The sequence below is a fragment of the Drosophila serrata genome, unplaced genomic scaffold, assembly GCF_035046125.1.
Source record: "Drosophila serrata isolate PLE 108 unplaced genomic scaffold, ASM3504612v1 contig_364, whole genome shotgun sequence".
Taxonomy (NCBI): domain Eukaryota; kingdom Metazoa; phylum Arthropoda; class Insecta; order Diptera; family Drosophilidae; genus Drosophila; species Drosophila serrata.
Genome location: NW_028257262.1, coordinates 679035 through 697873, shown reverse-complemented (window position 1 = coordinate 697873; position 18839 = coordinate 679035). Strand labels below are relative to the sequence as shown.

Below are 18839 nucleotides of genomic sequence, written 5' to 3'. Positions count from 1 at the left end.
ATTGAAATCTTATTCAATATTTTGTAGTAATTAACCATCTTGGCCAGCGAGTGCCAATTGTTAATCATTTCGTTGAAATTCTACTTTATTCAGTTGAAACTAATTTCCGAACAATTGAAGACACAGACTGAAGTTCTTTGCTTTTCTTCATTGATTTCCTTTTCCACTTCCACCACTTTTAGTTCCATTTGTATGTAGGTGTCCGACCAGGAAAACCGCATAGGAAACAGTCCAAAGGCAGGACAACGACAGCTTGACAACAAATCTCCGCTGAGTTAATTTGCCAGCCTAATGTCATTTCCCAGGGAATTCAGGGACCCAATCAAAGGACGTAAGGCGATTACGCAGTGTCCCGCCCACTGCCCCTTTTCGAATTGGTTTGAACTGAATAGATCTGCGTGCTATGTTGTTATTTAAGTATTTTCTAAAGAGGGATTCCCTACACTTAAGCTTAAATTGATAGGTTTTTGACCATTTTTATAAATAATACTTGTCAAGGAATGTTTCTTGAAAAGCACTTAACATTTAGGAGTATAAACCTATAAGGTATTCACTTCGTTAAATGGTTCTTAAACTTATGATTTGGTCTCTATATTCTATTTCTAGTTTAGTTTTCTCTCTGTGTATGGAGCACTCACCGCTTCCACTGTCGTAGGATCTGGTGGTGGAGCCACTGGTATTGGAACGTTTTATCTCGCGTCGACCCATGTTGCCTGCGGTTTGCTGTTGCTCCTCCGGACTCCTGGGTTGCTTTGGTTGCTGCTGCTGTTGCTGCTGGTGGTGTTGGTGGTGGTGTCGTGGGGAATCTCTGGACACGTGGCACGTGGCAAGGAGCGCACAGGCTGTGGAGGCAGCCGCTTTAGCAACCGCCGAGCTGTAGTTGCCACCAACGGTGGAGCTGTTCTGTTGCTGGTGCTGGGTTTGGGTCTGGTTTTGCTGGAATTGGTGGTGGCAATTCAGCGACGGTGTGGAGGCTGTGGTGCGACCGCTGTGGACCAACAACGCCTGGCCAGAAGCGGTGGGCGGGAATTCGAAGTAGTTAACCTGCAGCTGATTGCCAAGCAAATTGATGGCCGGTTTCGTGGCCAAACCGCTCGAGTTCTCCGCTGGCTGGTGGCTGGTGTGACTGGAGCTACTGCTGCGCCTGTGCTGGTGCTGGTGCTGGTGCTGGGTAATGATGCTGATGCGGATGCGGATGCTGGGAGTGGGGCGGAGTGCTGCTGCTGCTGCTGCAGCTGGCCGGGTTCACTTGGTGCGGTGTGGGCGGCGGCGGGGGGCAGGCGTTGTTGATGCTGCTGCTGCTGTTGGTGGAGGATGATTTGCGCAGTGACGATGGTCTCAACCCTTTGACAGGGTACAATGGGTACTATCGTCCGGCAACGCGTACCCAATCGCGGCGGTCACTGTTGTACCAAATGCCTACAAAGAAAAATATAAATCATAAAGAAGGTTTTTATAACATTTAAATTCTTTGCTATTTACTGCACACCTTAAAAACAAGACATCAAAATGCCCTTAAATATAGAAATGTGTTTCTTGTAAAAGTTCTGAAAAGATATTTAATATCTTGACCATAAATATATATACTTTAGTAACCCCATTTTTGTTGGCTGTGCAGAGACGAGACAATACACAACAGTTGCGGACAACTTGGCTGCGTAATCGTTATTGTAGCCCATCGATAAGCGGACATTAACTGCATGCCGCACATACATGCCCTCACATGCTGGTTGGATTAAGGGCAAAGTGCACTTTAAGCCAACTCCAGTGGCGACGCGTGTCCTGCATGACAACGCACAACGCAGATTGCGCATACGCCCCGTTAATGTCCGCCATTAGCAACGCCATTTGGGACAGCACGGCCATCGTCGTCGGCCAGCGTCAATTTTGCCAAATATTTGGCACATGAAATCATTTTGCGCTAATAAAATTTAACGCCCATTGGGCGGTCCATTGATTTCCTGTAAAACGCCGGGACCGCAAAAACTGGCCACACACTCACAAAGTGTGAGTCCCACAATAACCGCATTGTAATCGCCCCTAATGGTTCGGCATTAAGATTTACACAGAAAAACCATTAATATCTATGCTCCAAGGATTACCCCGGCTCGCCGAATCGCCAATCAAAATTGATTAAGTCGCCGGAACACAATTGAAAGTTTAATGAGGCGAGAGTCTCCCAAGAAAAATTAATTAGACCAAGACAATACATTTGTTTGCGGAGCCAGAAAAGGAACTCTTTACAAGGGATACTTGTCCCACAGAACTGCACTTTATATTGAATGATTTCTAAGAAATTCACTTTTCTGCGCACAAATCAGGGGAGCAGTAAATGCAATAAGGCCAGGACAGGGAGCAATAGAAATCAATGCATATTGAATTAGGTTCGGATATTCACAAGACAGATGCCTTTGCCGTTGCCTGGCTGCAGTTCTACAGGTCGAACAGCCCGGCAGCCAGGCAACCGAAGGTAAAATCAATTGATTAACTGGGGAAGCATCAAATCGAATCAGCGAGAGGTCGTGTGGGGAAAGTCGCTCCTAGAGCTGTCCATGCAAATGCAATTGCAGCTGCAATAAACTTGTTTGATGCACTATTAAATTATGGCCAACCCGCCGTCACTCTCAGTCTCGATCTCAGTCCCCAGTCCCAGTCTCAGGTGGCAAATCAGCAAGTGGCAAGTCGGAGGATGAAGCTCACACAAAGGCGGCCCAACTTGACTTCGCGAAATGCAATTTAACTTAATGGAATCCAGGCTGAAAGCAACCTCCTGGAAACACCACTTTCCTTTCCTGCTTAGCGATGGTCAGCACCAGCTGGCGATTCAATGTCAGTGTTTGTCAACGCCAACAAAAAGCAGCATCCTTGGGCCAGGACAATTGCTGTCCCCGTTTGCAGCTCTCAAGAGTTGCGGCAGCTCGAACTCTAAGCTCCTAGCCCCCATTTTCTTTGAGCCTTGACTGATGGAATTGATTTTGCCAACTCATTTTTGTGACAATTAAAGCCTTCTCAGAATTTGTATTGCTGCAGCATATACTCATTTTTATCATTTTTACAGAGAAATTCAAGAAAGTAAGTCGCATTTAAAAACCCATTGCAATCCTTTTAATAATAATTGATTGCTTCATTCGATGGAACACTAATAGCGTTGAATTTATATATGAACTTTAAGATATTCTTATGAAAAATGTATTAATATATACCCGTACAGTTTGTAATTGAGTTTGGGGTCCGAATTTTAAACTGATTATAATTAAATCAATAAATTTATAATTTCCAATGTGTTACTACTTTTAATAAATGTAAGTTATGGGTAGTATATGATCTAACAAATCAAAATTATAAAAAAATCAATAACTAAGTCAAAAATTCATTAATTTCAATTCGAAAAGATGTTTTGTGTTAGTTTTTATTAGGTTATCAAATCTGCATACCAGATTTTTAAATTTACAAGATTCCATTTTTTGTTAAGTTTTGAAAATTTAAATGATGTAACCCCTTACAAAAATGTGATATTTCGAAAAAATTTCGAAAATTTATTTTTCGACCGGACATGTCTAGATCGATTCGGCTTTTGATTATGATCAAGAATATATATGATTTATGGGGTCGGAAATAACTCCTTTAGGAGTTACAAGCTTCTGACTTAAATTAGAATATCCTGCAATGCTAAGTAATAATAGTATCTAAGTAATACATCCTCAGCTATTTAATCGTGGTGATGCCTAATTAATTTATTTAAAGCTCACAGTCTTCGTTTTGCGTATTTATTTAGCTTAATTTACTTGGAAAAATATTATTTGGTGTTGGCATCACGTTCGTTACGTATTCAGTTCGATGGACATGGAAAACGGAGCGACAGAGGTTCGCCTTTCAGGGGAAAAGCTCCTTCTTCCACATGTTGCGTGTAATCGGTCTCGATGCGAATTACCATAATACGACACCAGAAAGGACACATAAAAGGCAACACACACGCACACACTCACAGACCCGAGTATATCCGTGCCAGTTCGAATGAATCTCAGTTTGCGCTCGACCAACTGGAGCTTAGACAAGGAGACGTTCGAGTTCTTTTCCGTCGGAGGACGGATTAAAGCGTCAAATTGTTAGACAAGTTCTTGGTTTTCCTTTTTGTTCGAGCGTAGATAGATCAAAGCCGCTGCATATATGCATACATACTCGTTATATATATATATATCTATATGGTACACAAGTCCGCCAGCAAGCACGTGTATGTATTGTGCAGCGACGTGGCTTAAGCCCACATCCTCGACAATGCCTTTTAATCAATTCCCCCCCCAGTTACACCAGCTCCTCCATCAATAAACGAAAGGCAGCCCCCAGTCCGGAAAATATGAGTTTCCCTTCTCGACGAAGGTCGGCGCGTGCCTGCCTTTTATTTTCGCCAGTCGGCATTTTTCTTTTTTGCGAGTCCGAGGGATATGTCAATTTTTCTAATGAGTTTGCAGAAATAAATAAATAAATCTCGGACCTTTGCCTATACAACATTTTAAAGTCCATTTATTGAAGAAAGTGCACGGTAAGCATTATTGCCTAAGTTTATTTATTTGAATTTATTAACCAAAATTCACAAAGTCCTTTAACGATCGAATTATGCATATAGATACCTCTTAAGGCAAGATGGGCGAAAAAGATGCAATTGTAAACTTTGTGTCCATTAAATTTTAAAGCCTTTTCCGGACAAGTTTTAACGATGTGGCTTAAGATTTTTAAATGAGTTTAAGCCAACTCACATAAACTTGTCTTCAGTACTTAATTGAATCCCATTTAAATGACAGTTTATATGCAGATCTTTTTGTCATCTATTTTAGTGAAGTTGGCCTAAATAAATAAACTATTTTGGCTTTTCATTTTAAAGCCCATTTAGTTGGGCTCTGTACACCTGACTGGCCACACACTGTCACTATTTCCCCGGAAGCTGTGCATTAAATTTGGTGGCTGCAAGTCCTTGGCTCATAATCACAGGCACACAGACAGGTGAGATAACGCCCACCTGCGAAAATGGAATTTAATTTGCTAATACGCTCCGTTGAGTGGCAACGGGAGCTGGATGAGGCCGCCTATGATGGGTTTTTTGGGCTGTGCGCCTGCGGCAGAAATTGTTGAAAATACTTTGCAAATCGTTGCTCCATCTACTCATGCCCAGCGCCACTTATACCCGCTCCCAACCCAGGCAGGCACCAGGACTTCAGTCATTCTCAGCTAAAACTTGGCTTTTACATAGTTGAGCTGGCAGAGTGCCGCCTGGTCTGGGCGCTCACATAGTTAAGCCAATGTAAACTTTTTTAATTTGCAATAATAATAAAAAATTCCGTTTTCGGCTAAGACTCTGGCAGCCAAAGAATTTTCAAAGCCACGTCCGTGTCCCAGTACCGAATAATTCAACAAGTTTTATGCGTCGCCATCGTCATCATCAACCTCGTCCTCGTCCTCGTCCTTGTCCTTGTCCTTGTCCCAGTGCTCATCCGCACCCACATTCACGTCCACATCGCTTCAAAAATATTTGCGGTTTCTGTCTGTGTTTTACAGCAGCTCGCACACATGAGCGACAGGCCGAACGGGGGGCGAAGTGCTTAATCCCCGGCCAGCCGTGTAGTTTAAAAACCCATTTTGATTTATGAATGGCCCTGGGTAGAGGCATTCAAACACCTGTTTCAAATTTATTAAACTCCAGGCGCACTATAAACAGTGTTCAGCGAACTGCGAGGCGACAGAACCAGCTCCAGCTCCATGTTCACCTCCAATTCCTGTCCCATCTTGATGATGTATTCACTGGGTGGCGGAACTGCCAATTGACGATAGCGGAATCAAATCAATAATACCACGAACTCAATCAACTGCAAGTCAGAGAGGCATTCGATTGGAAAGGGAAGTGGGGAGTGGGAGTGGGAGTGGAAGTGCAAATCGGAAGAGCTAACTGCGGGCTAAACAAATAGTTGCATTGCCCAAGTCAGGAGCTTGACCCGGTTCGATCGCTCGATAATCTGGCAAATGTTTTCGACTGTTCCATTAGTCGCCCGCCAGCCCGAGGGGGTCTTCAATCAATGAGCTGGGGCTTGGCGATGGATTTAGCTTGGCTCTGGCTCCAAAGCTTAAAGTGACATAAATGGAGGCAGGGGCGCACTCCAACGGGGGGTCCAATGAAATGCTGGCTGAGACCTGCATTTTTGCCTCAAATGCTCATATTATGTTCGACGGAAGTTTGCATCTTGTCGAAAGTATTTATGGAATTTCCTCATGCCAGACAACTGAAAGTCTAGGCACTGAGAGAATATGTTTTTCTTATTTATAATTGAAATGTTTTAATTGAAATAACATGCTGGGAATTGCTTTAGATTATATGTTTAAATAAACATGTGAAATATCTATTAGAGTTGATTAAATACAAATAACTTAAGGACAAACACAAATCATCCCTGCAAGTGTATAGTTAACCAATTCCCACAATTCACAACCTCCGACTAATATTTATTTAATTCAATTGAATAAATTCCTGTCATATCCAGATACTTTAAAAAGTTTTTCCGCTTTTCCCGCTTGAATTCCAACAATTTCGTAACCCATTTTCACTGTGCACCTGTTGTCGTCGCTGTCATTGGCCTGCTCGTTTGGCCCAAAATCGATTAGGATGCCGGGAAAGGGATAACTCCAAGCGCAGGATGACGAGAAGGACGAGGTCCTGGGCCATTTAAGTGAAACGAAGGCAAACGCTATGCTAAGCGAAAGTGTGGCAACATGTGGCTTGGGGGACAGGGGGCCAGGCTGGGTTTTCCCCCAAAGCAATGCTGTTTTTTCCCCACGGTATTTTTGTCGCTACAAAGGGCCGCTTGATTGAACAAGTGTCCTGCTGCCCGGGCACCTGAAGGACTGCTGATAAGCGGCAGTTTGGACACGCGACCTGCAGCAACTTCACTCCCCCTGTACTGTACTGTGCGTTTGTTGTCGCACCTGGCTGGAAAAAGTTGAAGCTTTTTTTTGCCCACCTGCGGCCACTGACAACTGCATCTGTGGAAGCTCCAAACAGGACAGCTGGACAACGGACTCCGGCTGTTTGGGTGTCACTCCGCCGGCTGTTTGTGTAAGCCGCATATGCAAACATAAACACAGACAAAAAAAAAGGATCCCTTCCCTGTAATGCCTGTTGCAGAAACAGCAAAAGCAGCGGACAAAAAATTGCCACAGGATATGGCTGGCAAGTGCTGTGAGTTTAATTAAAACTTAATGAAATGAAGAGTAATACTTTCATTGGCCATTTGCATATATGCGAGAGATGTTTTTCGCAATTTTTGTCGGATGTGCGGATGTGCAAACATGTCGAGCTCGCAGCTTTGCCCTGTTGGTTTAGTGTCGGACTTTACCAAATTAAATAAAGCCGCTGGCATGGCAACACAAACACGACGAAAAGCGTCGGAAAAGTGGTTAAGCCGGCGGCAGTTTTAAAGCCTCGGAATAATCACAGTGTTTAAAATATCATCGTTTACAAAATGTTGATTGCGCAATAGATTAACTTGCCGCAAAAACCAAACTACTTCGGTGAGTGTAGTGTGGGCAAACAAGTTAATTGAATTTACAAATTGTGTGTTTCAATGCAACCACCAAGCGTTGCAAAGAACGAAAGTTGTAGTTTCAACTTGGAACGACTATAAGTTCGTGGAGTGGCTCCAGGGACTATGATCTGATTGAGTTATCGTGGGTTTTGGCCAATGTTTGTTCAAAGTAAATGGTATCCTTCATATTTACAATCTGCTGAAGTTCAAAGCCCTGACAGACATTCATCAAAAATGCTCCAGAATGTTCCAATTTCACGGGAAATGTCTGCAGAAGAGAGATAGCAATCCACCCGTGAGACATGCTCCAGCATGTGTATCTTAAATTCAGATTTTTCTCACCGCTCTTATACATATATATATTCTTTATAAACCCTCTGCCCTGCTCTGTACGACTCTTCAGTTAAGCAGTTTAAAGTCGTTTGCTTGCCAGGTGAAGACGAATCAAATTTCATGCTCGATTTACACATTCAGCAGGCAGCGTGAATTATTCAACGGGATAAGGGTCAGGTATGGCTGTGCGTGTGAGTTAATTACTCCCCGAATCGCATATATATCCACATATATATCTCTATATATATACACTGTGTACTGTGTGCTGTGTGCTGTGTGTGTGCTGCCTTTCAGCCCGGCTTTCTGCTTCACTTGGCCATGCCTCGGCAGTTTCAACTGCTATTTGGCGGACCTGGCACCCTCCCTGCATTAACTTCATTATCACTGCACAGCAATTTTAGCATACCTGCCTCCTCAAACATAAAATATAATGCTTTGGCCCCTTTTTTTTTTTGTTGTGTGCGCTTTGCCATGGCTTTCCCAAGCTCCTTTCCGCACTTCGCTTCCGAGTTTTCCCTGGGAAAACAGCTTTGGAAAATTTGCACGTCATACGCACACAAGGCTTTCGGGGGAGGGGACCGGGCTAACAACTGACAACCCTTTTTCCCTAGCAGCGTTTTATGTGCATTTTAAGCGAGCCGAGCGGAGCAAAGTTGTACGTTTTACGATGTGTTTTCAACAGTTGGTACGTGACTTTTCACTGAGCGGCGCAGTTGATGCCTCAGATTTTTTGGCCAAAGCCAAGAGTCAGGCTGCCAGCCGATAGGGTCAGTCAACAGTTGGCCAACGAGAGGATGAGTGTGTGTGTGTGCTGCACTCCTATTAATTGCATGTGTGGTTGTAGTCAGCTTTGACATGAACATGACATTTGGCATTGGCACAGGAGAGGGGAGATCGAGTGCAACGTATCAAGAGTATGTGGCTGTATTTGTAATTGGTTTTGCGTTAAATGTCTAAACTGTGTGCCGCACGCACCGCAGTGGCTAAAATCTCTGAACAAATGCACTGCAAAGTAAGATATATCCTTGATAAATTAAGCTAAGTGAAATTATGTTTCAAAACTAGACAAAGAAGCATTTCATTCTCTCACAGATCCCTTGGCAACAAAGAATCCAATCTGATCCTAAATCCAGGAAATTCCATATTTTTGTTATATTTTATATTATCCTTCCTGTTTTGTTCAGTGTATTCCACATACCAATAGAGCCGCCCATTTCCGCACACACATCGCTTCGTTATCGTTCTCATTGCATTATGGTCGACAGGCAAAAATTGACCCACTTGTGCAGACGGGGAAAACGGAGCATTGGGCTATGCAGGAAAGGAGTAGAGTGCACCACAACCTAAATCCACTTTCGGTGGCAAAGCGTGTAATTAGCCTTCGCCCGAGTGGCAAACGAGAACCAATTACAATTTCTATTTGCCGGCTATAAATCAGAGCCAGACCGAGAGAGAGAGAGGAAAAAATACAAAAAACCGAAATTCAAACTAATAACTAGGCGGCCAAAATTGCTGTTGCAAATAAAGTGAACCATGGAGCAATCCAAGGATAACAAAATGTCACCAAAAGAATCACAGAATAAAACCAAAAAACCTAAAACCCTCCCCCCCCCCAAAAAAAAAACCAAAAAAGACACAAAACAAAAAGAAATTAAGGCGAACAAATGGCAAGCGTTGCAAAAACTGGAAATTGCCCGCAAATGTATGCTATGAAAAATTTTCATTTCGAAATCGCCCGGAAAAAAGGACCAAGAACAATGGAAATGGTGGGGGGCGAAAGTGAAACGGAATTGCAATGTGCACTCTCTTGCAATGTGTGTGAGTGTGTGTGTGTGCGGGAACTCTGTATATGTGTGTGAGTGCAGTTAACGGTTTTGAGTGTGGCCAGCGGAAAGCTGAGCAAAAAAATTCTGAAAAGTCCTGCCCATTAAAGACAAGCCGATGGAAATGGATGCTTTCTGTAGTTTACTTGCGAGTCCCTTTCCGCGGGATCTGACAAATGGTGGAATGGAGAGGCGAGAAGTGCCGGAAAAGGACACGGCACACGGGAGAGAGAAGAGTGGCAAAAATAAAAAAAGGATCAACTGGCAGCAACCGTTTCCTTCCATCCTCACATCCTCCATCCTCTTAAACTTGAAAAGCAACTTTCGTTTGAAAATGTCGCCATAGAGATGATATGGAATTGATGAAAGTAAACCGCTGCAATGCAAAGAATTTCCCCATAACCCGCTAGCTTACAGCGCTTTCAATTTGATTAGGATTATGAAGAAACAAAGGCACTCTACAAGCATTATTAAATACTGAAAAGACGATACTTGTAGGAATGTGGTGTGAATATTTCTAAAGCAAAACATAAGAGCTTCTAGGAAATACTTTATATTTATTTATGAAATGTTTATGCTTCTGGAATCCATGAAATTTAAATAGACAAACATTGAAGCTAACTTCGGGAAGTCGAAGTGTGTAATACTCTAGCAGTTTGCTATAGGATCATGGGATCAAATATATAACCTATCATAGTTCGTGTACCATATATAAAAACGATATTTGATATGCTAATTTTTTGGGTAAATTAACGTTTTTAAAATACCATAACTAAACCAAAATTGCATTAATTTCGATTCGGAAAGCTTTGCTAGTTTTTATAGGGCTAACAAATCTGCATACTAGATTTTTAAATTTAAAAGATTTGATTTTTTGTCAAATTTTGACAATTTTAATTATAAAATTTTCAAATTTCGGAACAATTTTTTTAATTTAATTTTCGACCGGACATGGCTAGATCGATTCCACTGTTGATTCTGATCGAGAATATATATTATTAAAGGGTCGGAAACGACTCCTTCACGAGTTACAAACTTCTGACTAAAATTAGAATACCCTGCAAGGGCAAGTTAATGTTTGAAATTTACATTCCGTAAATATTGTTCCAGTATTGTTCATATTAAGTAAACCGCGTCATAGTCAAACAATTGCTTAAATTGCATTTAAAATTGATTAAATGATAAATGATTTTTTGAGAGTAGTTATCATTGTGGCCAATTTTAGACATGAACACAATTTAATTGATAATTGCTCAAATCGCATAACACCTGCTGCAATTATATCTGTAAATTGATGTGATAAACTTAGTTAAAACCTTTATAATACTTTTAAAATTACTTTAAAGACATCACTGGTCACCAAGGACATAATGATTTAAAAGCAACTACAGCTGTACCTTAACTATTTATGGTTTTCAAAACCTACCAAGAGTATTTACTGATATTGACACAACCATTGCTATTCTTTCTTCCTTTATTGTATAGGAAAATCGAACTGAGTGCTTCATCCGACAAGGAGCCCTCTCACAGAAGAAAAAAAAAATAGGAACCTTTAGCCGCTTTTGCAGACTATTTACACACGAGCGTCCGTACGCATAAGAGTGTGCGAGTCCTTTGGTTTTCCTAAAACTCTTCTGCCCCCCATATTCACACACACACACACACACACATGTGTGTGCAAAACTTCACAATTTGATTCGGCGAGGCGAGAATGGGGTGCCGGAGGGGGGAGAGGGAAGGGAAACGATTTTTATTTTCAATTTTCTTTGTCGAACACATGACAAAGTGCTATCAACAAGCGAGCGATGCGATGCGACGCGTTAAGGGAGCAGCAAGGATGGGAGCAAGTGTATGCGTATGTGTATGTGTGTGGTGGGGTTATGGGGCGTGGCATTTGCCTGTTGAAATATTGCAACCGCTGCCAATAAGCGAAGAAAGGATAACAAAAATTGAGCGATGTGTCTGTGGCAGCCACGGCTACAAGTCTAATAAGGACAACATGAATGATACGTATTGTAGACATCCATCGGCACACAGATGTGTCCCCATGTCCTTATACATATGTATGTCCCTCTGGGCTCGATACTTGTATTGATAAAATGACAAATATGGCTTCCATCGTATTTTACTTGCGGATTGCCATCACAGCTGGGGCTTGAAATGCGATGAGAGCCGCCGGAGGAAGTGGTTTGATTGCCACCTCGTCAGTTGCACCTCACTTCCGGTTTCGCTGTCCTTACACACATTCTCTGTCACTGTGAAATATGTACTGTCACTTTTGGGCAATGTTGGTTGCCTAACATTGACAAAATGTCCACAATTTATCTTTGACTTGAGTCTTAAATGTTTGACTAGTAAATTGTACATTACTTAAAGTAATATAAAGAGAAATCCATATCCTTGTACTATCCATACATGCTGATAAAATATAATGAAGGTAAATTAATATCTGCTATAAAAACAGTATTGATTCATTAACTTAATACTGTAATGAAGTTACATAAAAGGACTATTAATAATGAAATTATTTCTTTAACACAAAAACTCATGAAATAAAACATGTTAAATCCCTGTCTCCATTCATCTCTTTTCCTCTATTTTCCTTTCACATTTCCCTTGGAAAGCTGATCAAATAAATGATGAACGAAAATGATGGCTTAAAGTGTTAATTAAACATACAAACCAAGCTCGTTGGCATGCTGTTGCTGCTGCATAATTTGAAAATTCGCAGCCATTTTTTTGTATTGTTTCATATTCCCGCCACCCCACTTGTCCTGTCCATTTGCAGGTCCTTTTTTTCGTTCCCAAACACAGTCCCTACATCCCCACATCCGTACCCATCCACATCCGCGTTCGCATTCCCTTCCCAGCGTCATTACAGCTTGTAAGTGCTCATTAACATAAGCCGCTGATGTCGTTGTGCACATTGTTGCCATTCCGGTTGCTCAACGAACTTTTGTTTGCCTTTTTGCGAGTGGCCAGGACTCGGGACTCAGGACTTTGGACTCACGCTGATTGTCGCATTTAAATTAATTTTAATAAAACGACAAAAAGCAGGAATCAAGCAAATTATAGAATCAAAAGACACTGGCCCATAAAAGTAAACAGCCAGGGCAGGCATCGGGGCAACGGTGGGGGGTGAGGCGGGTGGATATGCCCAAAAGCCCCGAATATAAAAGTTAAATTAAAAAATAATATCCAGCGAGCACAACGGCATTGAAAACGTTGAGCGGAGAAAGCGAACAAAAATGCGAATTACACATAAAAAGCCGCAATTGAGTTTTTGGACTTGTCCCCATGCCGCCTCCGCAACGACCGGAAAAGCACTGGGAGGGAAATCGGGGAAAGCATGGCGGGGAAAATAAGGGACCGAGTGGGTAACTTCGCATAAATATATGCGTAAATCTCGACGAATTTCAGGGAACTGACGATTCGAATGGGCGTTGTAAGTGCACAGAAAAACCAAATAGAGTCCTCTACATTTGATATTATGAAAATGTAAATATAATACATAAGTTGTGACCCATTAAACCTTATTTTTTTTACATTTAACAAGGTAAATATTTACTCAAAACAAAAGTATTTATAATTTCCCATACCATTTTGTTTCAGTGCATTAAGCAAACAACAAAAAAACAACGAAATGTGAATCCAAATGAGCAGCGCAGGAAAATAAAGGCAGAAGTGAAGCGAAAGCAAAAGCGACAAAGGCTCTGGTGAAAATCGGAAAGAAAAGCGTCTCAAGTAAAATTTTCAACACACAAACACACACACACGTGAAGTGCTGCTGCACAGCTGATGGTGAAAAGGGGGAAGGGAGGGGGTGGCCGGGTCTGAGACTGTCTTAAGGCAACCGCTGCATTGTTTCATTAACTCCGTCCGGAATGTGTATGCCCTCCATTCCAATGCCCCTGCTCCCCCGTTGCGCATCCTGCCAACATTTTATGGCCCCTTTTTTTAAACCGAGATCAATGAACGCTTAACCACACCGGAATAAATTCAGCGGGTCCTTCACAATGTCCTGGCATCATCCATTCTGTCAAAAATGTTTTCAAACCGCAGCATACAACCAAAAATTCCGCAGTCACATGAAGCTTGAATGCAATTATTTATCAATCAAAAATGGAACCATTATTATAAACGAAATCGGTCAAATTAATAATCAAAAATACCACAGAATAATAAAGACTAAATAAATAGAAATATTTATCAATAATGCAAGAATAGTAATAATAAGCCGGATGTCTATCTTGTATCTTATAACTATATTGGGATTAATTAAGCTTCTATCTCTTGTGGAAAATATATTATTCTTCCTTAAATAAATCACCTAATTGCTTTATCAAATATAACATTTTATACACAATTCTTACACATCTTAAATTAAAAAAATAGTTAAACCGAATTTAATCCCCAAAATGAGGTCACAAGCTTACTCGCAGTGCACCTTGTTAACCCCTGACATTTTGTGTTGATTTACACCCAGCAAAACCCATCTACCGTTTGCTCCTTCAAGCAGACAAATAAAAATCTAATTTTCCAGCCAGATTTTTCCCAGGACTCGTGCATCTCCTCGTCTGCCCTAAGGTGCCAAGTCTTTCATTATTATTTTTTTGTTTTAAATCAACATTTTCTTCGAGTACATTTCGGTTAAGCTGCCGCATTTTGGGTTGATTTACTCATCACCCGCTTAGGCAAGCGTCCCGTAAATCTCCGTAAAATGAGGAAATAAGTTGTAATTGTGAAATCTTTATCGCTTCATGAAGATAGTAAAAAGCTAAGGCTAATTAGTGAGGGGAATACCTAGAGGTTCGCTGCGACTCATCTTAATGAACTTTGCCAATTTACTTCTTGCCTTCTTGGCGTATAATTTTCCTTTCAATGGGAAATCATCGGGACAAGGACGATGCCCGGACTCCCCGTGATTCCTGGCTCCACCCAGGCCCACCCCCCCAAGCGATCCTCATTTTCATGCACAATTACCGCACGAAGGCGAGTTTTCAAGGCCGCTTTTAGCACGTAAATTAATGTTGTTTCGCGATGTTTGTTGCCGTTTCTGTTGCTGTTGCTCAACACAACTTTTGTTTAGAGTTTTTTGCTGGCGTCCAAGGAAAACTTTTCTCGTTTTTCCACGCAGCAGTAAGAGCGTTTTCCCTTACCCCTCGCCACCGGAACCATTGGCTGAGTGGCAAGTACACAGAAGTGTTGCCATGTGTATGAGTGTGTGTGGTTTTTTTTTCAGTTTCTGTGTGCTTTGTGCAGTCATCAACACCCGTGTACACGGGCGCAGCGGAGAGTAAATAGAAAGGACATTAAGTGGCGTTAAACAGACGCTCGTGCAACAGCCGCAACATGTGAAGTGTGCCACCATCGAGGACACTGGCGGATGGGGGAGAATCCTTATGGAAGCGGTACGATTGAAAAGCATTTATATTAGCCTGTCACTTGATTCAAAGCGTTTTCTTTGTGAAGAGTTGGGAAAAGTATTTTAGATTATCTAAAATGTGTAAAGTAAGCATAGAAGTGTTAAATACTATTACAAATCCAGTCAGTTAACAACTCCAATCTTAGCACTGATTATAAATGTTTGTAATACTACACATGCTCTGTTTCCAGTTCTAAATCTAAACTTTCGTTTAAGTGTGATTTTAGGCTGCTTTGGGGCTCACTTACTTATCATTTTATGCCGCTGAGCGGTATGGGAATCCCAAAGTTAGGATTAAACTGTTTAGCGCTGCTGAGGTACGCGTGGAACCGCTTTCAATTTGAGCCGCACTCGATTTATAAACACGCGAATCGATTAGCAGGAGTTTTTTCGGTTAATTTCAGACACACAAAATTTAGGGATCTGCACTGCTCCTTTTGCTGTTGCTGCTGCTGCTGCTGCTCGTTGCTCGTTTTTAGCTGCGATTTAGCCGCGATTTTTCACCCAAAGGAACCAACCAGACGGAGGACTGTCGATGAACTGTGCGTCCAGCAGCTGTTGCTGCCCGGTGTTATACGGGCCATAGCACAGTTGGCGGGAAATCCCGAGGCACAGTGGGTCGTCATCAGCTAATTCACGCACACACGGCGTATGCGCAATGTCGGAAGCGTGAGAGAGAGAGCGCAGGACGAATGTTCACGCAGCGGCGGAGCAACAATTTGTTGACGAGCCGGAACTAAGGACACGAGTGTCTTGCCGATGGACGGAAAGGGGACAGTTTGCTATTTGTTATACGACAGACAGGCAGCGTTGTCCTGTCCAAAGGCAAGAAATAAGACCGGAAGCAAAAAGTCAGCGCGATAAGCAAAAACCTGAGAGTGGGGGGGGGGGGCAGGCTTACAGCTGCACATTCCGGCTGTCTTTTATTGGTAATGCGAAGGGCGACACAGCAAGGACAAACTAACTTCACCTGGCCCCTACCTTTCCACACCTTCTTAAGGAAACAAAACTAAGGCTCTGCCTTTCTATCCACATTAGCATAATCGCCGGGTAGCGTCGGGGAAATTGAGTTCGAGCTGCTTTCTGCTGCGCCAGAAACTTACTCCGGGCCACACGCGGCGTATGCGCAATGTGCGGCAACTGTTGCTCGGTCGTCCTTCACTTCCCCCCTGCCGTAGCAGCACCCAACAAACAAAAAAAAAAAAAAAAATAAAAATAACGTCCCTCCCCCGGCTCCCCAAGGACTTAATAAATATGCATGAGCAGGCCAAGGGGTTTTCAAATTAAATTTACTCAAATTGCGGTTGACGGGACTGCTGCGATGTCAAGAATTAGCATGCAAATATTTTTGGCATTTCCTTCGTCCGAAATTTATTTGTTTTTTGCATTTATTATGAGCATCAGCAGAAAAAACGACGCAAATTAAGACGGCAGCGCCGTGATGCGTGCCCGGAAAGTGTTAAATTGCCAAATGAACTTAAGTGAAATAAGTGCGATGGACTGGGGCCAAGGGACAAAGGGACAGGACCAGTGGCAGGTCCTGGGGAATTGGAGCAGCTTTAATACTGGTCTTTCCGCTTGGCTCCGAATTGGCGCACAGAATTCACGGGATCCGGCGAGAGGGGTTTTTGCCCGAGCAAACATGAACGAAAAAACATGGAACGTGCCCTGCCTGCTAAGGACATTCATTACGCAAGCAATGAAGCTGCCTGTTGGTTCGTTTCCCTCTTTTTTCCCCCACAGCTCCTTGGCTCCTGGCCTATCCGCCCTTTTGGTGGGTGTGAGCGGGCGTGGCATGCCTCCTATTGAATTATTCCAGTTTTATTTCTCGCCATTTGGCTTGGCACACAAGCGAAGGCTTCTCCGGTAGCTGACTTCTTGCTCTCCGTCTCGACCGGGTTGTTGAACCACAAGCACACACACACACACACACACACACACAAACAACAGCCGACACACACAGAGAAAGACACCCGGGGAACACACCTGTTGATTGGACCTTTCAGGTTGTTTTAGCCAAAGCCAAAGGCAGCGGCAACAAGGCGATTTCCTTTCAGCTTATGTGGGCTCAATTTTGTAGTCGAGCCGGCTCCTTCTAATGGCCATGGGATATTGAATCGATTGACGTTGCCGAAGGAAAATGGAAAAGGATGTGCTAGAGGGGGACCTAGAGGTGGGTGGAATGAGAGGACCCAGACTGAACGGAGGCTGTGGGAAAAGTCATTTGGCTTAAACAACCGCAGTTGGGTGGAAGGGACTTCCTTGTTTGTCCTAGTGTCGACAACAATTGATTTCAAAATATTAATTAACCGAGTAAACCAATTGAGGTTTCCGTAAAAGGCCCAGCAAGTGGCAGGTAAAGTGCTAATAAAACAGAAGAAATCGTTTCAATAAAAGGATTTGGCACCTTCGCAGAAGTCTGTCTTCTTGAAGAATAAGTATTACTGGCTAAGAAAATAATACATATTCATGTGCAATTGAAGAAGATATAATATTATAAACCTGCCACTGATAATATGATTTAATTTAACTTAACAATTACAAAAAAAAGCCATTTAATTATTCTAAGTTTTTATAGCCTGCAAGGGGCAGGGAATTATAATTTTACTCAGGCGCCTTTAAAGCAGTGAAGGAGTCATTTCCGACCCTATAAATCTAAATTCTTTATCAGCATCAACAGCCAAGTCGATCTAGCTATGTCCAGTCGAAATATAACATTTTCAAATTTTTTCAAAATTTCAAAAATTTACAAGGGGTTACATCGTTAAAATTGTCAAAATATGACAAAAATTTGAATATTTTACATTTTAAAATTAAGTATGCAGATTTGTTAGTCTCATCCAAATCGAAATAAATTAATTTTTGGCTCAATTATGACATATTTAAATTTCAGTCTCTGATCCAATTTTGAGCTTTCAAGGGATACAAACTCCTGCTTCCCAAAATTAACTTTCTTTCTTGTTTTTAAATATTATTAGTTTTTTTACACTAAATAATAATTAAAACCGAAGCAAATTGTTTGTGGGCTATCACCATTTAGGAAAACTGGGTATATGGATACGATTTATGGGAAAAGACGTTACATTTTTTAATAGTCGATACATAAACCTATTATGGCAACGTTTTTATTTTCCGCTCAGTTAAAAAAGCAGTTCATCAGTGGGTCCTACTTGAGAAAGCAGTTTGCAAGCAGATTTATATATTTAATTTAGAGTAGAGAATAAGAGCCTTAATTTATTTCCCACGTTATTCATAACGTAGTCTGATTACGTTCTGCCCTAAACAAAAATTTTTTATAAACAAATCACCAAATGACCAATCTGGGTTCGGAATACGTGTAGGACCAGTTGTTGGTAGCTAAATTAAAGGAACATCAGTGCAAAATAATACTAAATAAAGATAAAATCTTTGATATTTATTTAGAAATTTAATTATTTAGTTGTGTATGGAATACCCTTTATCTTGAGAAATATTTCAGTTTTCTACATACAAGTAATGTAATGTAAATGTAATGTTTGATGTATTCTATAACGAGAGGCCACACAGTTTTTACCTACCGAGCAGTATCGAAATGGAATGATTCAAATGTTACCGAATACCAGTGGCTGCTGGACTTTGGTGGCTATTTGCACCAATACGCCCTTTGCTCTCAAAGTGGAAAACTGCGTCACCACATAATGTAGAACGTAA

The 18839-nt window shown here is 41.8% G+C and overlaps 1 protein-coding gene across 2 annotated transcripts in view; it reads right to left on the bottom strand.

The window, feature by feature from the left end:
* The window catches only part of LOC110177264 (uncharacterized), a 42442-nt gene that overhangs the window by 22337 nt on the left and 1266 nt on the right, over positions 1-18839 (bottom strand). Inside the window, exons 1-2 of one of the 2 annotated variants that reach the window (XM_086839361.1) lie at positions 15398-15703; positions 639-1419 (exon numbers count right to left, since the gene is read on the bottom strand). In XM_086839361.1, coding sequence (XP_086695487.1) covers positions 639-708 — 70 coding nt within the window. In that variant the 5' untranslated portion in view covers positions 709-1419; positions 15398-15703. Of the gene's footprint in view, positions 1-638; positions 1420-15397; positions 15704-18839 lie in introns of those variants that run through there. The other variant, XM_086839362.1, reaches the window with a different exon arrangement.